General features: G+C 37.0%; 1 protein-coding gene across 2 annotated transcripts in view; it reads left to right on the top strand.

Moving 5' to 3' along the window:
• The window catches only part of PTBP3 (polypyrimidine tract binding protein 3), a 108,344-nt gene that overhangs the window by 64,177 nt on the left and 18,846 nt on the right, over positions 1–25,321 (top strand). For both annotated transcript variants that reach the window (XM_036741772.1, XM_036741773.1), the window contains 6 exons: positions 5,229–5,398; positions 6,971–7,117; positions 11,251–11,415; positions 14,938–15,048; positions 17,020–17,194; positions 24,343–24,420. In XM_036741772.1, coding sequence (XP_036597667.1) covers positions 5,229–5,398; positions 6,971–7,117; positions 11,251–11,415; positions 14,938–15,048; positions 17,020–17,194; positions 24,343–24,420 — 846 coding nt within the window. The remainder of the gene's footprint in view (positions 1–5,228; positions 5,399–6,970; positions 7,118–11,250; positions 11,416–14,937; positions 15,049–17,019; positions 17,195–24,342; positions 24,421–25,321) is intronic.

The raw sequence follows: 25,321 nt of genomic DNA, 5'->3' as shown, positions 1-25,321 counted from the left end.
TACAATTTTACATTGTAAAGATTTTTTGAAAGCCTCAAAGAGTTCTGAGAAATCCCTTTCTTATTCCTATCTCTGTTTTCTCAGTTTTTGTTATTCTGTATCATAAGATCTCTAGTGTACATAATAAAAAGTTGAGAACATCAATGTGGGCCGTTAGTCGTCAGGGAATTTCTTCTGGGGGAAAATGAGACAAGCTGTGTATACTGAGTTTGAAACATCAGCCAAGAATTGGAATAGGGAGTGAAGATGATAATGTGTGTTCAGCTAGTATGGAAATTTTCTTGATTGGAGTGGCTAGTTTGTATGGGAAAGTAGTGGGAGAATTACGTTGGGCCAGATTATGAAGTGCCTTGAATTTATTCAGTCCATCTTTTCAAGAAACTAAAGGAAGAGGAGTAACTAAAAGGAATAAAAGGATGAAGGAACGTTTTATTTGCTTTTTAAGAGAATTTGGGAACCTGAGTAAGCTTGTATGTAAATTATCATCATCATTATTATTAAGCCAAAATAGAAGGATAGTTGAAGGTGAATGGAGGTAATGACTACTGGAGTAATGTCCTGGAAGCTGAAGGAAGCAGTGGAATTAAGGACCTATCTATATAGTCTTTATTTTTATTTTTATTTCCCATATTTTTATTATTTATTAAATATTTTTAGTTTTCAACATTGATTTCCACAAAATTTTGAGTTACAAATTTTCTCCCTATTTCTACCCTCCCCCCCACTCCAAGATGGCATATATTCTGATTGCCTCTTTCCCCAGTCTGCCCTCCCTTCTCTCACCCCCCTCCCCCCCTCCCCCATCCGCTTTGCTCTTACTTTCTAGTAGGGCAAGATAGATTTCTGTACCCCATTGCCTGCATATCTTATTTCCCAGTTGCATGTAAAAGCAACTCCTTTTTTTGAGCATTTGTTTTTAGAACTTTGAGTTCCAAATTCTCTCCCTTCTTCCTTCCCACCCACCCTCCTTGAGAGGGCAAGCAGTTCAACATAGGCCACATGTATCATTATGCCAAACAATTCCATAGTAGTCATGTTGTGAAAGACTTAACTGTATTTCCCTCCATCCTGTCCTGTCTGCCTTTATTCAATTTTCTCCCTTCACCCTGTCCCTTTTCAAAAATGTTTGCTTTTGATTACTTCCTCCCCAATCTGCCCTCCCTTCTATCATCCCTCCTCTCTTATCCCCTTCCCCTCTACTTTCCTGTGGGGTAAGATATCCAATTGAGTGTGTATGTTATTCTCTCCTTAAGTCAGATCTGATGAGAGCAAGATTCACTCATTCCCTTTCACCTGCCCCCTCTTCCCTGCCAGTAGAACTGCTTTTTCTTGCCACTATTATGTGAGATAATTTACCCCATTCTGTCTCTCCACTGTTTCCCCTTCTCCCAGTATATTTCTCTCTCACGCTTTAATTTAATTTAATTTAATTTTTTTATATCATCTCTTTGTTCAACTCACCCTGTGCCCTCTGTCTATATATTCCCTTCAACTACCCTAATACTAAGAAAGGTCTCATGAGTTACAAATATCATCTTTCTATGTAGGAACAAAACAATTCAACTTTAGTAAGTTCCTGATGATTTCTTTCCTGTTTACCTTTCATGCTTCTCTTGATTCTTGTATTTGAAAGTCAGATTTTCTATTCAGCTCTGGTCTTTTCATCAAGAATGATTGAAAGTCCTATATTTTATTGAAAATCCGTATTTTGCCTTGGAGTATTATATTCAGTTTTGCTGCTTGGTTTTAATCCTAGCTCCTTTGACCTCCAGAATATCATATTCCAAGCCCTTCTATCCCTTAGTGTAGAAGCTGCTAGATCTTGTGTTATTTTGATTGTGTCTCCACAATACTTAAATTGTTTCTTTCTGGCTTCTTGCATTATTTTCTTCTTGACCTGGGAACTCTGGAATTTGACTACAATATTCCTAGGAGTTTTCTTTTTGGGATCTTTTTCAAGAAGCAATCAGTGGATTCTTTCATTTTCTGTTTTGCCCTCTGGTTCTAGAATATCAGGGCAGTTTTCCTTGGTAATTTCTTGAAAGATAATGTCTAGGCTCTTTTTTTGATCATGGCTTTCAGGTAGTCCAATAATTTTTAAATTATCTCTCCTGGATCTATTTTCCAGGTCAGTGGTTTTTCCAATGAGATATTTCACATTGTCTTCTATTTTTTTCATTCTTTTGGTTCTGTTTTATAATTTCTTGATTTCTCATAAAGTTGCTAGCTTCCACTTGCTCCATTCTAATTTTTAGGGTGATATTTTCTTGGGTGGTCTTTTGTACCTCCTTTTCCATTTGGCTAATTCTGCCTTTTAAGGAATTCTTCTCATTGGCTTTTTGGAGCTCTTTTGTCATTTGAGTTAGTCTATTTTTTTGTGGTTTTTTGTTTGGTTTGGTTTTTGGCAGGGCAATTGGGGTTAAAGGGACTTGCTCAAGGTCACACAGCTAGTACATGTGTCAAGTGTTTGAGGCCAACTTGAACCCAGGTCCTCCTGACTCCAGGGCCAGTGCTCCACTCAGTGCTCCTCCTAGCTGCCCCTAATCTATTTTTTAAGATGTTATTTTCTTCATTATTTTTTGGGGTCTCCTTTAGCGAGTCCTTGATTTATTTTTCATGATTTTCTTGCATCACTCTCATTTCTCTTCCCAGTTTTTCCTCTACTTCTCTTACTTGCTTTTCCAAATCCTTTTCGAGCTGTTTCATGGCCTGAGACCAATTCATATTTTTCTTGGAGGCTTTTGATGTAAGCTCTTTGACTTTGTTGACTTCTTCTGGCTGTGTCTTTTGACCTTCTTTGTCACCAAGAAATAGAGATTCTATAGTCTGAGTTCTTTTTCACTGCCTGCTCATGTTCCCAGCCAACTACTTGACCCTTTAGCTTTTTGTCAGCGTATGAGTGCTTTCAGAGTGGAGAGTACTTTGTCCCAAGCTTTAGGGGCCTTGCACTGCTGTTTTCAGAGCTACTTCTACTCTAATCACTGCAAGCTCTGCCACACGCGCACTCCTCCTCCCCCAAGAACTGCCAGTCAGGACTGCAACCCAGATCCAAGCACGGTAAAGCAAGATAACCCAGCCTCAGCACCAGCAAAGCAAACCCTGCACTCCTGCTATGATCTACCTCTTGATTCTTCCCACCAGGTGGGCCTGGGACTGGGAGCAGTCTGTGCTGGAGCTCTGGAAGCAGCCGCGGGGGCTTTCTGCTACTGCTGCCCCACCTCCACTGCCCCTGGGACTGGGGCCAGACCATGCACTTCTCTCACCCAGATCCCGTAGTTTTCTCGCTGACCTGCCAAGTTGTCTTTGGCATTTGTGGGTTGAGAATCTGGTAACTGTCACAGCTCAGTGATTCAGGGCCCTAAGTCCTGCTCTGCCTGCCTGACTCCCAGTCTGGTCTGTCCTGGTGTGGCCCACGCTGGGCTGCCTCCGCTCCCAGCATGGTGCAATAGACCCTTCCCAGTGAACATCCAGGCAGTCTTGGACTGGAGACTTGTTTCCCTCTGTTATTTCTTGGGTTCTGTAGCTCTAGAATTTGTTTAGAGCCATTTTTTACAGGTGTTTGGGGGGATTTGGGGGAGAGCTTAAGCGAGTCACTGTTTTCCAGCCACCATCTTGGCTCCTATCTATGTAGTCTTAATGAAAAGTGTTGCTTTTTCCATGACCAGAAGGAAAGAGAGGAGAATGGATTTGTTGCTGAGGAATTTTGAGCAATTGCATAGAGAAGTTGAGGGAATTCGTAGGATTGACCTTGTTCTTTTTAATGTGAAATAGGAGGAGAGATCATCTGCTTATGAATGGAAGCAGGCATTTGGTATGAGGTTGAGTTGAAAGTAGAGATTTGGAATAGATATTGTGGACATGAAATAGTGAGTCATTATTATTACAGTATTGTCATGCAGGAGTCAGGCTCAGCTGATGTGCTGTGTAACGTGAGTGATGAAGTGCAATGGTGCAGGTAACCCAGGAATGAAAACTCAGTTTAAGAATGGCAGTAGTTAGTGTTCCCATCAATGTACTCAGAAAGGAAGGGTTGCAAGGGCTGAGGTATATTCATTGGAGAGAGAAGGCTTCAATTAAAGTTTTAAAGTAGAAGAGAAAATTTTATATGTCAGGTTGAGAGGTTTGTAATTTTTTTCTCCTTGTGTTGGAAAACTAGATCTTGAGCAGTTGGATGGAAAGTGGTTTTGGAAGATTAATGCAGAGGCAGTGTAGGACATGGATTAGAATGGGGAGAAATTGGAGTTGAAGGATAGTCATTAAAAGGCTCTCAGTAAATCCATGAACTGAGGGCTTTGATTCGTTTGGGATGAGAGGAATGGAACCAATCAGTGTCGCAGGCATTGTGAACTAAGAGTTGAAAGAGTTGGAGAGAAAGGCTTGAGGCAGAGGAGATTCTTCACAGTTAGGAGCCTATGAAAGGGTCAGTGGTGAAACTATTGTTTGAATGGACCAAACTAGGAGAGGAGACTGCTTTTGGGAAGAAGACAGTTCAGCTTAGGGGCAGGTTGACTTCTGTGCTATATGTGTATCACACACACATTCATCCTCCCATAAAACCTGGTATTGTCATGTTATCCGGCATAAAGGTCATAAAGAATTGCTTTTTAGATTTAGTATGTGCAGAAATCACATTATAAAGGTATGGTACCATTCTGAGCTACTATTGATTTTAAGTTTTAGGTTGCTATAGATAATTAATTTCATCATTACATAAGAACAAATGATGTATCCAAATACAACCACATCCCCAAAATGACATTTTTTAAATGGTTTCGTTTGTAGATACTTTACTTTGGACAAATTAGTCAAAGTTTATGATGAGTAGAAACTCAGAAAAATCCTTTTGATCTTAGAGTACTGTGGGAAAATAGTTGTTATTGCTGATATTTGCCAGGATTATGATGATGGAATTTAATTGTGTACTTTTTTATTATAATAGGAAAGAGAGGAAAAAGGCAAAATTGAATATTCATGATGAAAAGTTGTAGGATTAATATTCATGTTTTTGCAGTGTCCTCTTTAATTTTAATTTAGACTTCATGTAGCTGTACATTGAGTACTAGTAAAAACACAACATCTCTGTATTTTACTTAAAAGAAAGTTTTTAATAGTTCCTTGAATTTCAGATGTATGGTTTTACTGCATACAGTTATGAGTACTCGATATGACTAATGTATGATAATGAGAGCATGAAGTAAGAATATTTTTTAAAATCTTGTATCTTTTAGCTAATGGGAATGACAGCAAGAAATTTAAAGGAGATCGATCTCCCTGCTCTCCTTCTCGTGTTCTCCATCTTCGTAAAATTCCAAGTGATGTTACTGAAACAGAGGTCATATCATTAGGTCTACCATTTGGCAAAGTAACTAATCTCTTGATGTTGAAGGGAAAAAGCCAGGTATGTAAAAATTTAATGCTGACGATTTAATGCTGCGCCACGTTGACATTTTTATAGGAAAGGAAATTCTTGTTTATTTTAGAGGTTCTTGGCATTACTATTTAAAGACATCGGTGTGTGCTTTCCTGTGTAAGATATAAAACCGCATGATACCTCAAAAGTATATTATAAATGTCCAGTATGAACTCCTAAAGACTCGCGGTGGGAAATGCTGCCCACATCCAGAGGAAGAACTTTGGAGTCTGAGTGCGGGTGGAAGCAGACTGCTTGCGCTCCTTTTCTTTTGTTGCTTTGTTTCTTCTTTCTCCTGGTTCCTCCCATTTGTTCTAATTCTTCTTTGCATTATGACTAATGCGAAAGTATGTTTAATATGAATGTGTAAGTAGAGCCTATATCAGTTTGCACACAGTCTTGGGGAAGGAAGTGAATGTTGAAAACTAAAAATAAATTAATTAATTACTAAAAATAAATATCAAGTATTTCTTTAAATTCTTTGATAGAGAAATGAAGCCAAGTAATTGGTATCTGATTTGGTAAATGAAGGAACTGATGTGAATACAAACAAATAATTTGTTTTAACAATACTTTGTGTAACCAGCCGTTAAACAGGAAGAATTTTGAGGGAGGAGATGAAGAGGAGGCACTAAACAGCCTCCACAATAGTTGTCCCTTTTCAGCACCTAATGCATTATTCATTTATTGCTTGACATTAGTGTTTTTTCACTAAAAAGATTAAGAATTTTAACTTGACTGAAGTGGCTCTGTATAGGACATTATTATTTTTATTTATATATTATATGCATTTGCATAGCTAATTATTTCAGGGATTTCCAACTATCATTTGGGGGAGGAGGGAAAGGATGAGATTGAAAGGTGCCAGATAGTGAGGAGGTGCTGTCAGGGAAATTCTTCTGGCAGATTACAGGGAACAGGTTATGGATATTCAGGGTATGCCAGTTCCCACCAGCATTTCTACCTCAATTACTTCCGGTCATTACCCCCTTCCTAGCAAGAATTCCAGGACAGAAGGAGGGGCATGCCAGGAGCCCTCTCCAACTTGAAGACAGGTTTGCTAGTCTTCCAAAGGCCTATAAGTAAGTGAAAGGCCAATAATTTATATATTTATATCACCATTTTTGCAAGAACCTCATAATGAAGGTATTTAACTTCTCCCACCCTCCAAAACCAAATAAATAGTAAGACTAGGAAATAACATTACCCTTATCAACTGGACAACAAGCAGATTATAGTTATGTGCAGTTCCATTCCCTGGTCCCTAAATTAAATATATGGTGTAAAAGGTATCTCAAATATTGGTTTCTAGTTAGTAAATTTCTAGGCAATGTAACTTGCACTATACATTTAAATAATGAATTCTGAAAAAGTTTTGAAAATGAAAACTCTTATTTTTTATCAAATTATTGTCAACATAAGGTTTGAAAGAACAGTTCCCAAACCATAAACCGAATTTGTTTAATATCTCCTGTGTCCTAGTAACAAATAAGGAGAATGAAGTAACAATAATTTTATAACGTATTACAAAATTTAAAATTTGTTTTGTGTTGCTTGCAGGCATTCTTAGAAATGGCTTCTGAGGAAGCTGCTGTTACTATGGTGAACTACTACACTCCAGTTACTCCTCACCTCCGAAGTCAACCTGTTTATATTCAGTATTCTAATCACAGAGAACTTAAGACTGACAATCTACCTAATCAAGCCGTGAGTATTAGACACTTTCACTTTAAGAATGTTCATTAGGGCATATGGCATTAATCTAATTAGAAAATATATTTGGGTATTAATTGGCTTTGAAAAGTAGGAAACTTGAATGTGACTTTCTGCTCTAGATCCAGTGTTCAGATACAAAGAAATATGAGGAAATAATTTTTTTAGAAACATTTTAATGATTGTATATGACATAAGACTAGAATTTTGGAGCTGAAAGGAAGCTAAGTCATTTTTTCTTCCCCACCCACTCTCCACCTCATATCCCCCTGACTTTTTTTTTTCCCCAAATAAGGAACTCAGAGACATTGAGATTGGCTTATATTTTCACTGCTTATTAATTGAACTTAAAACTGTCTTACACCCTGTAGAATTTATTATTAAGTTATTCCACCCTTAACACATGTCTGTAGGCTTGAGGTCACAAAACAGACTCTCGCATTCCTATATTTTTGTTTTATTATAAACTATATCTGGTACAGTGTCTTAAAATTTTTATTCCAAGGATTTATGTAATTAAAAGAAAGTTTCAGTTAGTTGTACCTATCTTAGAATATTTGAGGTAAGTTCCTAGAAGTAACGTGGAATGCGCAGTCTTCCTAGTCACTGACACCTCCATCTGAGGAGAGAAAGAGGCTTTTTAGTTAGCTCTTATGCTAGCTGCTCTAAGGTGATTGCTTTTCATATCATATGTGGCTTAGGGAAAAGAACTTTGGATTGGGAGTCTGAAAAAGCTGAGTCCCAGTACCAACTCATACACTTATTAGATATATGACCATAGACATATCTTTTTGTGTTTGGACTTTTGTTTTCTCATCTTTAAATAAAGGGATTGGACTTGAGGATCTCCAAGGTCCTTTCCAGCTCTAAATCTATGATCCTATGAGAGGAGTTTCTGGATATATTCTGTCCTCTACCCTGTATACACCACTACCAAGTGAGTTTCTCTTGTAACAAACAAAAGTTAAAACTGGGGATGCAGTGACTACATTTGACAACATACATAGCATAGCATTTTTATAACCCCACTCACCTCTTCAGATAAGAAGTGCATTATTTCATCTGTTCTCAGGGCCAAGATTCGTCATTACAGTTACATAGCATTTGTCTTCATTTTCGTATTGTTACTGTAGTAATTTTTTACATCATTTTGTTGGTTATTCACTCTGTGTAAATTCATTTGTCCTCCCCACATTTTTTGTATTTCTCATTTATGTAGTATACAGCATCATAATATTCTATTTTGTTCCGCTCTTTCCCAAAAGATGCATGCCCACATTATATTTCTAGTTCTTTGACACTACACATAAGAACTGCTATGCCTATTTGACATATATGGGACTATTCATTCTGGCTTTGATTGCCATGAGGGATATGTCCGGCTTGTATAAATACTTAATGACTTTTCTTTCATAATTGCAAGTTGTCGTCTGTGGCTGGATGGACTCATTGCTCCGTCAGCAGTGTGTTAGTGTTCCTGGCTTTTCCGTAGCTAGTCCAGCATTGCCGTATTCAGTGTTTTGTCACTGACGGTGATCTTTTTGGTGTGTAAGCTGTTAAATTTACATAGTGATTTAGAGCTGTCTTTCATACAGTTATTGATAGTTTCTAGTTCAGTGTGCTGGACCTGGACTTAGGAAAGTCTCATTGTGAATTTTGCCTCATGTAATAATGGACGACTTTGTCCTTTGGAGCAAGAGTGATAGATAACTTCACCTACCTCTTGGGCTTGTTGTGAAGATGAAACGAGACATCTCTCATAGGAATGTTAGTCATTCCCCCAGAGATAAGAATGACTCTCATTCTTCTAAGAAGGCTACACAACTCTAAGTATGCTGTAACTTCCAAGTATGACCTATACTTTGTCATAATATAAACATAGAACGTTTGGAGACTGGTTCTATGGCATATATTTTACGTAAGTCAGCTCTATGTCATTGGAAACTTTCTTAGATTAGCAGCTAAGTTTGGTAGTACAGGCTGTTTTCTTTGGCTTTCCTAGTAGCTTATCAGCTGGTCAGAAGAAATCCTTAAATTAAATGATGAGAAGTCTTCAAGATGTTCGGGAAGAGCCTTTTCCCAATTCACTTTTACAACTGTAGAAGAATTTAATAATCCCCTTTGTGTTTCTGATACAATGTAATACAGAATTATACATACAGAATATAATAGATTATACCAGTGAAGCCAGAATTGAATCTCTTATATGATGAACTAGAAGCTCCATTGACAGTAAATTTTAATTGACATTACCTAGTTTTTTCTCAAATGATTCATTAGTTATCTATGTTTTTAGGGAAAATATTCTCTGAATTTTTGGATTGATGGAAATTTCTTTGTAGTGCCACAACAGTTAGTTATAAGGGGAGACATGTTCATTTGCCACAAGGAAATTTGAAAAAATATGGCTACAAAAGATTGAGAAACATAGGGTGCTTCATGTAATGTGGTTAAAAAAATTTTTTTTTTTAGTGTAACAAGGTTTTTTGGATTATTTTAAACATCTTTTGTTTGTGATTTGATTTATTCAATAAGCGTTTGCTAAGCACAAGTCCTAGCCATTTAACCAGTTTTTGAGAGGCAGTGTGAGTAGAATGCTGAACTTAGAACTGAAGAGGTAAGGATTTGATTTCTGCCTCAGCATTGTGACCATGGAAAAGTCCCTTGGCCTCTGTTTCCTCATATGTAAATAGGGGTAATAATATTCTTATTTCATAAATTTGTCATGAGGAATGCATTTTGAAAACCTTAAAATGCTGCTGAACGGCGAATTGCTTTCGCCGTAGTACCATCTCTGATCTTTCCATTTGGAGGGGACCATTTTTATCTTTGAGGTCTTGAAAGAGCATTGACTATCTAAAAAATCGTACAGATTTCTTCTTTATGTAGTTGCTCAAGTTCAGCTATTTGTGTAATTGATTCCTGACTGCAACTTCTTGAATGCCTTTTCAACTTTTTTTTATTGTACATGTAATGCTGACTTGAAGCTAAGTGTATTGTTTGAATTATCACTTACGAAAAGAATAGATTATTAGATTTTGAACTACTCAAGGGCAAGGACTATCTTTTGCCTGGCATATAGTTGGTATTTAATAAATGCTTACTGATTTGATTGAATTTTTATTTTTAAAGTTGGTATTTCTAACTCACAGCCATTTCTTGTCCTCCAAGAAAAGTCTGGCTTAGTTAGGCCGCATACTAACTTTTCTGCAGCCTCATTACCTTCCTTTTTTTGTGTTGTTGTTTTTTGTTTTTGTTCAGTGATACTGGTGGTGACTTTCCATGTCATTGGCTTGGCCCTAGGTATACCCAGAAAGTTACCAAGGATTTATTTTAAAGAAATTTCGTCATTTCTAGCTTTTTTTAAAAAGTGATGTGTAATTAAATGGTAATGAAAGCTAATGAAATGGTTTAATTGGGGTCTGGTTAATTGAAGTTTTACTTTACCTGTAATTTATAATGGAATCTTTAGTTTTAAGACCTTTTGGTGTTTTGACTTTCAGGTTCCGGTTACTTCCGTGAGCTAAGTAAAAGGAAGCATTATCTTTTTCTAGACTCCCATTTAGAGAAAATGAGTCAATATAAAAATTTGGAAGGAAGAAAAGCTTAAGTTTTTGTTTTTAGTTTATTAGTTTTTAACCATGAAGTTGGGAAAGCAATGGAAATTTTGAGGGAAATAAGTATATGCCATATTTAGCATTTTAGCACTCTAGGTTACTTGTTTTGCTTAGAAACAAAAACATTTTTTGATTCATTAATTAAATTTTACCACTTGGCGTATTGGGAGATGTGAAGGGTTTGGATGGTAGAAGCCAAAAGTTAGGTTGGGAGATTTTTTTTTTTGAGGCCACTACCTTCTTCTGGTCTCTCCTCTTCCAACTAAAATAAAATAAAAATAAAATCTTTATGGAGAAATTGTCCCCTTGGACTACTTTCACATCTATTATCAAAGAGAAATTAGATGATTTTCTCTAAGTTGAATAGTCTTTGGGATTTTAACCAGAACTCAGATGGACCTAACTTGTAAAAAAAAAAATACTACCTTATAACAATTTCTGCTTTACTTGTGTGTTTGCATATTTGGTGGCTGGATTTTATAAGAATTCTCATTTTGTATTGTTTGATAGCGAGCTCAAGCTGCATTGCAAGCAGTGAATGCTGTCCAGTCTGGAAGTCTGGCCCTTACTGCAGCCCCAGGCAATGAAGGTGGAATTCTTCCTGGGCAAAGCCCTGTTCTTCGAATAATTGTGGAAAACCTCTTTTACCCTGTCACTCTTGAAGTACTCTATCAGGTGAGGAGAAATAAGAAAGGAAACAACTATGGTGACATTTAATTTTAAAAAATCAATAATACTAATAATATAAAATTCTGGTTTGTTTTTTCTTATAAAGCTTTTGTAAATAAGTTGTTACCATGGTGCTTATTATTGTAAGAAATATTTTAATCTGTTAAGCCCTTTATGAGTAAATGCCTGTAATCTCTTTTTCTTAGCAATTTCTGCCAAGTTCTATCTCAAATAAAATAGATTACTTTCATCAGGTGTTTAATCTTTAATGCATGATTAATCCACTTTTATCTGAAAAACAATATAATTATAAGATATATTTAGGTTTTTGTGAGTACATAGATTTACATACTGATAAGCAGTGAAATAAGTTTGTTGGTATAATTAGAGTAAAATAGCTCCTGAATTTAAAAGGAAAAATTCTTAAAGTAAATACATTTGGATGATTTGAGACCAAATTTATTTTGTATAAATGAATAAGCTACAATATGTCATAAAAATAATGCCTGAAGCTGTCATTAATGTGATACTCACAGAATTAGTAATAACTAATGAGAATTGAGAAGGCGTTCCTTCCCCAGCTGTAATGATTTCCTCAAATACTACCATTAAGATTCTTGTTCAGGAAGTGTGATTCTACAGACTGTTCTTGGTGACTTGGGGGATGTGGATCTGTTGATTATGGGTACCTACAATGACCATGGTAACATTTGGTCGGGTTGGTCAGGTTGTCCCATTGTTCTAGGAATGGCAGTGGTGGTGGTTCCCTAGGTGTGAAAAACATGTGCGTAACATTGTAAGGCGGGGTGGGTGGAGGTTCTCGTGGGTGTGGGTATGTGTGAGAGAGAAAAATTCTTTCCCAAGGAAGGATGAGTGTTTTGATGTCTGAGCCAGAACCCTTCTATTTTAATGGCAGAGTACTGTTTTTCTACATTTATCAGTAAATATAAGTTGCCACTGGCCAAAGATAATCAGAAAAGTGACAAAACATTTCTTTGTGCATACATGCACTTGAAGGAAACATTAATAACTAAAACTTAGGAAGCAAAAATTCATTCTCTGTTGTTGATTTTTGTCAATTTTTGAGGTTTTAGGTATTTTTAGATCTGAGTTGTCACCTTTTCACTTTAAGCATTATCTTCAAAAGCAAATTATTGGTCTGATTCTATACCTATATGGGATGATACTTTCTTTAAAAAACCAAAACAATGAAATGAATAAAAAGAACTCTTCCATATGAGGATTTAGCAGTCATGCTTGTCTTTCTACCAGTATTAGAATTCCATGTATTCGGTATTCAAGACCTTCCATAGCAGGTTTTCAGCTGATATCCTTCGAAGAAAAGTTGCAGTAATTATACAAATTTTAAAATGAATCTATGCCAAATGTAGGAGAAAAGCTACTTTCTTTTCATTTTGTTAAAATTAATCTTGAAATTTTTTCATATTTGCCATCACTAGAAATACATTCGAAATGATAGGTTATAAGTTCCTCAAAGGCAAGAATTATTTTTCTGTCTTTTTTTGGTAGTGTTTCTTTTTTTTAATTCTTTTTTCTTTTTGTCTTTTTTTTCCTTCTTCCCTGCTGCATGCTAAACATTTGACACAGATTTATGAATGTTTTCTCATCTTTTTATCCTTGATGCATTTTACTTTGATACTTAGAAAACTTTATGACTATTTAAGATTTACAACATAATTTGTGTTCTGAAAAACCTAGCAGATATCTTCAAGTGTTCCTACCTAAACTTTCCTCTGACCCCTGATGCTTTCATATAACCATCACTTCTTTTCAGCCTTCATTTCTTCACCAGCATTCATTCTTCCGTCTTGTTCAGTCTGGCCTTGTCCACCACCACGGTTAAAACAGTTGTTTTCCTGTTGATCCACTTATTGCTAATGGTGCTCCTTTCCTGTTTGCTGGCTCCTTGTCTTTCTCCTTAAATTTAGATATAGATACCAGTATTGTGATTTTGATCCACACTTTTTATAGTCCATCTTGTTCTCCAATGGCTTGTTATCTCCTAGTAAATGATTCCAACCTCTGTACCTCTGACCTGTGCTTTAATTCCATAGTGCCAGTGTAACGCCAATGCGATGATGCCCATGGCAGCCACTATGAACATGCAGACGTATTTCCAGGGCAGAATCACAAAATATAATAAGTTCTCTTCCTCCAAGACAAAACCAAAACATTTATTAAGACACCAGAAAGCAAGATTTACCATGGTAACAAAGAAGTTTGTACACCTCCCCAGTCCAGGCAGCACTGACATCCCAAGTATTCTTTAAATTAGGCTTCCCCACAAATAAGTTCCCCTAGGAAAATTCCTCCCTCTCTCACTCAAACTAGCTTCTGTCCCTCAGCTCTGCCTCGCCTTCCCTTTCTTCTTGGCAAACTCCTCCCACACTGGGCTCCATGTGACTCATGCTCCACCACTTCGGTCAGCTGGGCCAGAGCTCAAAGCAGGTTACGTAGGCCTATTAATGGACGGAAAAGATCTTCCTATTCCATTAACATTACAGTAAGATATTTTCACCCAGCTACCATCCAGGTCCTAAGCTTAGCCGTGGCCCAGTCAAATACTCCCCTGCCCCCCACCTTACCCTCCCACCCCCCAAATAAAATATGCCCATGTCTCATTGTTAACTTACATTTCTACTGGTATCTCTGTTTTTTCTAGTGATTCTGTTTGGAAACTTGGAATCAACTCTAACTCATCCCTCTTCCCCTTTTTCTGTCACTCCCCTGCATATCCACCCACCCCCATCCAGTCATTTGTTAATCATTCTTATGTCACTCCTCTACCACTGAACTGCCATAGTTTCAGGTCAAATCCCACTTTCACTGATTTATTGATCTTTTTTGCCAGCATCTCTAGCTGGCAGATGTTATTTATCTCTCTTCGTTAACTTATGCACGCATACAGGCACTGTAAGCATATACTGTTTTGTGTTATTTAATTGTTCCTGTATTCTTTCTCCTTAGTGTGGTTATAAATTCCTCAGAGGCAGAGATCATATCATGTATCTTTCATACCCCATTTTGTATTTTTTTGGTCCTATATTATTCACAATCTAGGTGCAAAGGATATCTTTGCTAAGTTGAAATGAACATCAAGACAGCTCCTTTCCTATTTACCTTTTAGGGACAACCTGAGAAAGAAGGAAAATCACATATAATAGCTAAATCTTAAAATGTCCCTTCCCACATTCTCCTTTGCCATAAGGTTATATAGTCAGCCATTTCCATTATATTCAGCCTGTAATTTACTCTTGTGTTGCTCTGAAATCACTAATTTACTTTACATGGGAGCTTTAAAAATTTCTTGCCACCTTGGGTGTGATTTCAATATCTTTTTGGGCAAGATTTTTACTGGAGGCAACTTTCTAGTTTTAAAATAGGAAGAAATAGTGCTTTGTAGCAATTATTAACATCACTTTCTTAATTAAAGACATATCCATAAATCACTAACAGTGTTTTAATTTTTTTACTATACTTCATCCAAATTTGTAATTTTTCTTTCAGATTTTTTCCAAGTTTGGAACAGTCTTGAGGATTATCACCTTTACAAAGAACAATCAGTTTCAGGCCTTGCTTCAGTATGCTGAGCCACTGAATGCACATTATGCCAAAATGGTAACCATGACCAAGAGTTATTTAGAATGAATAAGAAGAAAGATCATTTTATTGTTTCCATTGTTATTCTATTAGAATTATTTAGTGTCTTAATGATATGACATTTGCCATTTCATGGGTTAGAGCTTTAGTCTATTTGACCAGAATTTTGTATCTCTAGCAGTTTTCCATTATTTCAAAGTAAATATTTAGGTAAATTTGTATGTTTAAACAGATATTTTAGTCCTTGCTAGAAATGTTGGGAGGTTTTTTTTTCTGTTCTTTGTTTTTTGACACATTTTTTGAAATATATCAAGATAATATAATTTGAAGTATGGCACAATGATATATACCTGTTATTTCATGAAGTTTGATGGCATTACAATTAATTGTGAAATTCGGTAATCTCTTTGGTACAAATCTTCCTACCCTTGCACGTAGTTGACACTTAAGGTTGTTGAAATGCACTGCAGCACTATTCAAGTATTTTGAGAAGACACCCTATGTTTTATCTTATCCTAGATGAGATATGCAAACTAAGAGGAATAAGAGGATCTGGAATAAGGTGGTTGTAGATGTTCCTCTCTCTCTCTCTCTCCCCCCCCATAGATATATATATATATATGTATGTGTTTACATCTGATTTGTGCTGTACAATTTTTTAAAATACTCATTTAACCTTGTGAGGTAGACACAGTGGGTAGTACCCCTGCTTTATTAGCATATTTTCAGAATATTGCCTGCCATATTTTAGAAATATTGTAGGAATGTTCATATTCAGACCTAGTCATAAACTGTTATATCACAAATTAAAAATTCATCAATATTAGTGACTTCTTATACTTTGCTGTAACATAGCATCATTCCAAAAAAATGACTTAGTGTCTAATCACCTTAATTATGAAGCAGCATGTTACATAATTGAAAGACTGCTTGACGAAACCCAGCTCTGCTACTTAATATCTAATGATGTTCGGCAAGTTGTTGGGCCTATTTCTGCTTCTGTAAAATGAAGGGTTTAGATTAAATTCTCTCTAAGAAAGGAAGGAAAGAAACAGGCATTTATTAAGCACCTATTATATGTTAAACACTTTACAAACATTATCTCATTTGATCCTCACAACTGCCCTGGGAAGTAGATGCTGCTGTCGTCCTCATTTTTCAGTTAAAGAAACTTAGGCAGAAATGACTCGTGCAGAGTCACATTGCTAATAAGTGCCTTGACACACAGGCAAATCTGAAGCCACATGTGAACTCGGGTCTTCCAAACTCCAGGCCTAGTGCTCTGTCTACCACATCACCTACTTGCATTTTCTGAGATCTCTTCTAGCTCAGAATCCTGTTAACTTTCCTTCAGGAAGTTACCCTTCCTGTTAATAGTTGATTAAGTACTGTAGTATGTAGCTGTATTTGAAGGGGTCCTGTGAATGTAAGCTACAGAAAATCAAAGGGAGGAAAAGTAGCCTTTTCTCACATTCTGAGATTTCCCCATTATCCAAAGCATTTTAAAGACTCTTCAGGACAAGAAGATTCTGTGGCAGAATAATTTAATTTGAACATTATTTAATGGGCATTGTTCAAATTAAGGGTGAAATGTCCTGTGGAGTTCTGTAGGATCATATATTTGGAGTTGAAAGGGACCTTAAAGGTCATTGAGTCCAATCCCCTCATTTTAAAGATGAGGAAACTGTCCCAGAGAGGTTAAGTGACTTGCCCAGGGTCACACAATTTTCATCTTAGGATAGGTTTGGAACATAGAACTTCTCACTCCAGGCCTGGAGCTCTGTATACTGCACAATGTTTCCTTTCAAGAAAGGAGAGGACTTGTTATATTTTGGGGTGAGTAATGGTTAATAGAAGAAGAAACTGAGGCCCACAGTAGTTGAATGGTAACATGCAGCAAGTAAATGCAGTCCACATTTTTTTAAAAGACAGTTTGACATGCTAATTAACACTACCCCAAAACTCAGTACCTTTCTTCAAATCCTTTAGGCTCTGGATGGCCAGAATATCTATAATGCATGCTGCACTCTGCGTATTGACTTCTCCAAGTTAACCAGCCTTAATGTGAAGTATAATAATGACAAAAGCAGAGATTTCACTCGCCTTGACCTTCCTTCTGGTGATGGCCAGCCATCCATTGATCCTACTATGGCTGCTGCTTTTGGTGAGTAATTCTTTTCCAAGTCACAAGTGAGTTGCATGCTGTAATACTAGACTGATAGTTTTCTTTACCCACTGGCTTTCCTATCATTTTGAAATTTAAAAAAATAGATGAGAAATATTATCAAGTGATAATTTTAAGATCTGACACTTAGTGAAAATGTATACCTGAAATCTTTTCTTTCATATTAATCAAACTGGATTTATTAACATATCTACAAATAAAGGAAGAAACCATATTAAAGTATTTTATAGGCCAATTGTTGTCTGCCTCTGGATTTGTTATTTCTGAGTATAGTTGGTTTTTCAGATGAAGTAATTTAATTTCCCTGTTTTAATAATCTTTGATTTTTTTTTTTCAAGCTGCATCTTGATGTAAAAGGCCTTCATTTAAAACTAAAATCTAGCCCAGGTGAAGCATTTTGCTTACCAAATTGTTAAAATGCCTATTTCATTTGAATACATTTTTTATATAAGTACCTAATGTATGGATCTCATTTGCTGGACTAGATCCATTTAAAATAACTGCTTCTGTAACAAGTGATGATAGAAAATAGGATTACAAATCAGTAAATAATAGTCATATTCTCTGATTTCATGAGCTAGTGCTTGTTTGTGTCAGAAGCACATGATGTCTAAGATTTTAACCATTTTGATAGACATTTGGTAATAGAGATTTTTGTGTTGTGTATGTTAATTTTTTTTTGGTAATTCCTATATTATATCTAGTCATTGCAAAAGTATGGCTATATCTTAAAGATCCACAATTCACCAGGGCAGCATTGCTCATTGTGACATCTGATACAAGATAATTTTCTGTTCACAATTCTACAAACATACTTTCTACAGTACTGTCACATTAATAAAATCTGAAACAGAAAAAAAATTAAGGGAAACAGAAATGTTGTTTTATGCTTATTTTTTACATAGTATAATCAGTTTTTTTTTTCAGTTAGTACTTGACTTTTCATGGTGCATGACAGTACAGCTAAGTGCTGTGGAGTTAGGATATGTAAAATGGTGGAGATTGTTTCATTTTTGGGGAACTTGATATAATTTTGGATTGGTTATAGTAATGAGGGGCAAAGAGTTGCAATTTGACCATAAATGTTCCTTAAATATTCATATTTGTTTTTGGACTGTATTCAAGAATCATTGGCTATTTGTAGCTGGATGAATCCATTAAGGATCATGTAGCTAAAACCCCTCCTTTTACCTCTGAGGAAACTTAGGTCTGAATAAAACACGTGAAATCAGTAGCCCGGTATCACACATTAAGTAGCAGAGCCTGAGTTTGAACCCAGGTTTTCCAACTTAGGAGTCCATTTTTCTTTCCATTTTGGGATGCCTTAGATGTGCCTGCATTCCACTGTGTGACTTGACTTGGTCTCGTAGCTAAGGGTATTTGCCACCAGTGCAGATTCCAACCCATCCATGCCTGCTTGCCTGCCTGCCTGCCTTTAGTGAGCAGTTATTGTCCATATTCTATAAGTTTTCCAAAGGAGCTCTGCCCAGTATGTTTGGCACCTTCCTCAGAAACTCTTGACGTGGAGATACCAGTGAAGCAGTATCCCTCATTATTGTCTTGTCCATAATCTTTTTCACTGCTACTTCTATGATGACACTCTGTATTTTATTTCTCCTTTATGATTGTAATATGTGCAGCCTGCTCAGAACAGCTGGGCACCTGTCCATTGCCTTTCTGATGACTCTCAGTTTCTGTTGAGGCCATACTGTCTCATCACACTGTACCATCTCTTTGGGAAAAGTTACAATTTGAAGTTTCTACTGTTGTGCTTTTTAGAATGTTTTTTATTACTTGTGTTCCTAAAGGCAAAGGAATTAGTGGTGTTCTTTAATGTAGGAAGATATGGTATTGTTTTTTTAGTGTATCAAAATTCTAGTGTTCATCATTTCTCAATTTAAAGATTTCCTTCTTTTTTGCCACAATTTTTTGTGACTTTGGGATGGTTGGAGTTGTACATATTTATTACAAATGATGTTTTGGTCACCAAATGCCTTCTAGCAACATTAAAATATCACAAAAGGTATTGCCTTTCCTAAGTAGGTAGGAGGGCAGCCTTTTTTTTCCTCTGCTAAATGTAACATTGTGAATAGATGTATAGATGTCCTGCTGTCATGTCAGGTTTTGTGTGTTTTTCTATTGTTTTTATCCCTTCCTGTAGGACATCCTTAAAGCAGATGGAATTTTCACTGATGATTTGGCTATTTTAATAGAATTGAGAAGCTTTATCCTGCTTTGATCAGACAATTTGAACTGCAAAATTCTAAAGTCTCCATATTAAGGGGGGATATATCAAAACATGAGTTAGAATTACAGAATCACAAAATTTTAAATTTGGAAGGAATCTTAGAATTTATCCAGCCTAGTGCCCTCATTTTAGAGATAAGGAGTTCAAAGCTCAGAGGTGTGGATTGTGCAAGGTCACATGATAAGTGGCAGATTAGAGATATGAATCCAGATCTTTTGATTCCAAACATGTCCGGTGCTTATTTCACTGTATTACATTTCACCCCAAAATGTAGATTTTTTTTTTGTTCAAATGAGTCCTTACCTAGTCCACAGTGATACTTGCCTCCTCCGAAAGCATAGCACTATTCCAGATAATTAGCTTTTGAGATTTGATTAATTTCCCAGCTTTGAGGTAATAGAGACCTGGGTTCAAATCCCACCTATGACATTTAATAAATCTATGACTATGCCATTTAATCTCTCCAAGAATATTTCCTTATCTGTAAAATGAGGATAACGGTAGCACTTTGCTTACAGAACTACTGTAATGGTGAAATGAGATCGAGTCCGAGATAGTTTTCATTTTGCTCCTACACAGTGGAGTCACATCCCAAATGCCTTGTGCTTACTAGAATTAAATTGTATTTGGAGAGAGCAGACTCATGAGAAAGACGGAGATAGATATTCAATAAGTAGATGCCTCAGAGCGAATGTGAGGTGGAGGAAAAGACCCTGCTGTTCCCCTCTGGTGGCATTTGTTTGCCCATTTCTCATCTCGTGAGCCTCTTGGGTGAGTGGGATTCTAGAGGAAGCAGTCTGTCCATTCAGCTGGTGGAGCTGCTTGGGAGCCTTTCTGTAATTTCTGGTCAGTTTAAACGCCCCTTGTACCCTCTCCTCCCATGGTGAAAAAGGAAGAATCTGCTGTGTGATGTTACGATTGCCCTTTAATAGGCTTTCAGGAATATCTTTCCCCTCTTATCTATTTTCCTATGAACCAAAATCTTCGCCTATTTCTTGTTTTGCTCTATTTGAGCCTTGGCCCATATCTCTCCTGATAATAACTTAGTTGAGCAGCAAAAAATAACATTCACATTAACCTGTTTTCCTAGTAACCCTATCAGAACCAACTGCTCTCTGTATGGATTTGCTTTCTAGCTGCAGCTGTTGAGGATGCTGTTTGGGTTATTCAAAGGGTATTCAAGGCTAATTCTGACTCTGTTATTTCCATCTTGGGAAGCTTTACCAGGTTGTGTATTTCAGGTTTTGCTATTGCTCACAAACTGCACAGTAACATATAATAGGACCTAGAAAAAGTCATTGAGTCAGTAAGCATTTTTAAGCACCTACTATGTGCCAGAAACTGTGCTAAGGCAAAAGACCTAAAAGCAAATATCCCAGCTGTCAAGTTTAGAAAGAATTTTGCTTGTGCTTCTGTAGGGTCATTTCCTGGTTCATTGTAAAATCTACTAGTATCCCATCTCAGGTTATGTGTGTACGCGCATACACACACACACACACGCACACCCATTTCATCTCTGAATCTCTAGATCTGTTTGCAGTGCAGTGTAAATATAGCAATATAAGGAGTGAGCTGTCCAACTTCACCTACAGCTCCACTTTTCCCTCTGCAAATTCAAGCCCATGTGTGGCAGTTTATTTCCCTGCACACACGTGCGCGCGCACACACACACCCTACATCAGTACAATTTTTGTTTCTAAGACTCCTTTTCAGGAATATCCATGTTCTGTCTTCTGTGTGTGGGTGTGTCCCAGGTGTCTGGCCTGAGTTCTCTTGGTTTCATTTGCTGTCTGAGTTCAGTTCTCTCTGTGAAAAGCCTAAACTTGGAGACATAGGACCTAAGTCCAGATCCTGGCTCTCCCACTTACTACCCTTGTGGCTATGGACAAGTCCCTTAACCTGTTTCTTCATTTGTGAAATAAATACAGGAGTTAGAGCTGAGTTCTTTTCCAGCTCAAAATCTCCGTTTCCGTGAGCCTCATGGATTATCATCAGCAATGGATGAAGTAACCATATCTGAGATCACAGAACCATTGAAGCATTACATCATCAGTCAACAAGGCTTTTTTTGCTTATAACTTTCTTTTTTTGCAAGCTTTATTATATAATATTTTACCTTTTCTCCAATTACGTGTTAAAACAATTTTTAAAAATTTGCCTATTTTTTAAGTCATTCATAGTTCCTCATTATATAATATTGCTGTTACTGTGTTCAATATTCTCTTGCTTCTGCTCGCTTCATTTTGCATCAGTTCATGTAAGTCTTTTCCAGGTTTTTCTGAGATCATCCTGGTTGTCATTTGTTAGAGCACAATAATATTCCATCACAGTCATATACCACAGCTTGTTTAGCCATTCCCTAATTGATGGGCCTCCCTTCAAATTCCAATTCTTAGCCATTACAAAACTAGCTGCTAGAAATATTTTTGTACAAATAGATCCTCCTGTCTTTGGACTCTAGATCTAGACATGGTATTGCTGGATCAAAGGACGTGCACAGTTTGCCCTTTGGGCATAGTTCCAAATTGCTCTCCAGAATGGTTGGATCACTTTGCCACTCCACCAACAGTGCATTAGTGTCCCAGTTTTCCCACATCTCCAACATTTGTCATTTTCCTTTTTTGTCATAAAGCCAATCTGATAAGTGTGAGGTGGTACCTCAGAAGTCAACAAGTTCAGTGCTTATTTTATCCCAGTCTCTATACTAGGAACTGTGAATACAAGGACAAAGAATGAAATGATCCTTACAAGGAGCTTGTGTTCAAATGGAGGAAACAACAAGTACACATACAGAATAGATATAAAGTTAATAAGTACAAATATATGCAGAGTAAATAATCAGTTCATTTATATAGCACCAAAAATTTACAGACCACTGTCTCATAATGCTGTTTCCCTGGTGGCAAGCTCCTAGAACGGAATATTCTTCCCTGGAATGTAACATTGTTTCCTGTTTCGTAAGTAGACGGTTGTATTTGAATCATGTGTACCAAAATTTTGGTCTAGCTCTTTGATTTTATCATTTTGGGTCACTCCCAGCATGGAAACTCAGTATCAATATCAACTCAGGAGTTGCCTGAAGCATTCACTATGCATGGCCCCATAACTAGTTGGTGTCGGAAGTGAAACTGAACCCACTTTCTGACTCCAAGGCCAGTTCTCTAAGCAATATGTCGTATGCCTATTGTGCCAAAATTTACATATAATACTTGCCCCTGTTTCCAATCTCTTCCTACTAGCTCTAGTTTTATGGAGCAACATAACCTAACCTCAGGCATTTAGCTGCACAGGTTCTGGATGTGCAGTCCTACTGACAGTAGCACCAACAGGAAAATTCCGTCTTGTACCTATTCTTTGGAAAGTTCCATCAGCTAGAATAAGGGGAATTGAAACCTAGAATATAGAAGGATATGAATGAAATTTGTTCAGGAAGTACTGCCATGGTTTATCCCCATCTCCAGGAAAATTGGAATAACAGGAGTAAAAGAAAGGAATCAGAAGCCAGGTTTTGTGAGCCAAGCACCTTCCCAGGTCTTTAGAATTGTGTTTAGAACTTAAACATATCAGCCCCTGTAAGTGGGAATTGTTTTATTCCTTGTACTTGTATCTCCAGCCTAGTACAGTACCTAGCCGTAGTGCTTAATAAATACTTGTTGGTTGATTGAAATGCTTCTGTATTTTCATTACATGCCTAACAACACACACAAAAAATCATGTATAGTATTAAACCAAAGTGTGGCTCTTCACTTGATGTCTTTCAGTCTGCCATAAATAGGGAACAGGATTCTGAACCCTTTGTTCTGAAAATAAAGGCATCCAGGCCAGGGGTCTGGGTGTGGGTCTGGTCTGTTCCAGCTGTTCTTCAGAGGAGTTTTTTATGGCATTGAAAGTGTACATGATCCCATCCCACCTTCCCTGCTCAATGAGATTAACATCTGCCATTCTACTGGGATGATTAAGACTTCAATTCTTAAGTTTCTACATATAAACACTTTTTTTTTTTTTTAAAGAGGGAAATTTTTCCTTCCTATTAATGTATTTCACAGGGCTGTCATAGAGAAAGCACTATTTCTAGGCATTGTACTAGGCTGGAGATACAAGTACAAAGAATAAAACAATTCCCACTCACTGGTATTGACATGTTTAAGTTTTCTTTTGGTATTATTTTTAACGCCACAATTTATTTAGTCATTTCTAAGGTACTGATATAATGATGATTGCTGGCATTTCATTATTTTGGAGAAAATAGTTACAGATGCTTTTGTGTTACGGGTTTCTTTCTCATATTAAATAATATACTTATGTTATAGTCCAAATAATTGGATCACAGGCTAAAAGGGCATGATCGGTTTTGTAACTAATTGTTTGTTGCCATTTAAAAACTTAACCAGTAGTGAGTAGCACTTATTTCTCTGTCGCCTCATACTATGTTTTGTACTATGTTTCCTCCTATGCACCCTAGTCTATCTTTTCAAATAAATTAAAAACTTTTTAGGGTTAGGTCCCTCTCCAGCCACTTAATGTTTTCTGTTACTGTATGTGGAATATTCAATAAATGATGATAAATTTCTGGCCTGGCTCATCAGTGCTTTTTCTAACACCAAATTTAGCTGAATGAAAATAGTAGCAGTGATTGCCTGCCACGAATCACACAGTCACCACCTGGCAACTGAGATTGATTACCTCCATCAGAGACTTTAGCTGTAACAGTGCCTTTAGCAACAGCAGTCACGTATTTGAGCAGGTTCTTCATAAGTTGGGGAGCTGGATGGTTAACAGAAATGACAGAGTACTAGATTATCATTACTTTAAAATATTTCTGCTAGCAGTCTCATTTGTTGAAGGTATTAAATTTGCTTTTGTTGTTTTCTTCTATTAGGTGCACCTGGTATAATTTCCTCACCATATGCAGGGGCTGCTGGATTTGCCCCTGCCATTGGATTTCCTCAAGCTACAGGTAAGTTTATTCTTGCGAATAAAAGAATAAAAAGAATATAGAGAGATATACAAATTACGTTGTAGGAGGTATACTGTAGTTAATCATTGTATTTAACTTGTGACTGTCTACACATGGCTTACCCTTGAGACTCATTGATTGGCCAACAATAAGTCCCAGGTCAAGTCCTACTTGGTCATTGTTTGGGCCCTGATTGGCTCCGCATGAATGTAAATATCAGTTGTTTCAGTTTTGTCCAGAAACCCTGAGGGTCTTCTCCTCCCAGTTGGATTTAAAAATTTTTAAATTTATTTTTGACTAGTTAAAGAGGCCATTCTCTGCCTCAATTCTTATTAAACCATAATCACTGAATGGGCATTGTCTCAGTCAAACTGAGACCTGTTAAAGACCTTAGCTTAAAAGAGCCAATATCCCCACCGTATCCTAGGCCATCTCCAGTTGGCCACTGGACCTGGATAGCTCAAAGGAGAAGGTGAGGCTGGTGACTTTGCACAGCTTTCCCTCACTTAAATCCAATTCACAGCCCTCCCTCATTTAAATCCAGTCCACATGCATGTCATGGCATCACCTCCCAGATGTCTCTTGGAGACTGAAGATCAAACAACAACCCTTGGGACTAGAGTTCTTGCATTGTTTGCCCGCAGCTTCGGGGGCCCTGTCATTCAAATTCTAGGTGGTAGGAGCTGATAAGTCAGCTTTAAGAAAAGATGAGATCAGCACACATAATTGAGGATTGACTGCAGTAGGTAGTCTTAAAAGTTATAGTCTCCATAAATATTAGTATGATAGTTTCTGTCAGTGGATTTGGAAAGAAATGTATGAAGGCTTGTCATATGTTTCTAAGGGAATATTTTGCCCACCTAGTGGTTACCATCTGGTGAGAGAGACATTTCTTGGTTGT

The sequence above is a fragment of the Trichosurus vulpecula genome, chromosome 1, assembly GCF_011100635.1.
Source record: "Trichosurus vulpecula isolate mTriVul1 chromosome 1, mTriVul1.pri, whole genome shotgun sequence".
Lineage (NCBI taxonomy): Eukaryota > Metazoa > Chordata > Mammalia > Diprotodontia > Phalangeridae > Trichosurus > Trichosurus vulpecula.
Note: the sequence above shows the minus strand (reverse complement) of the source record. Positions and strands in the feature narration are given on the sequence as shown.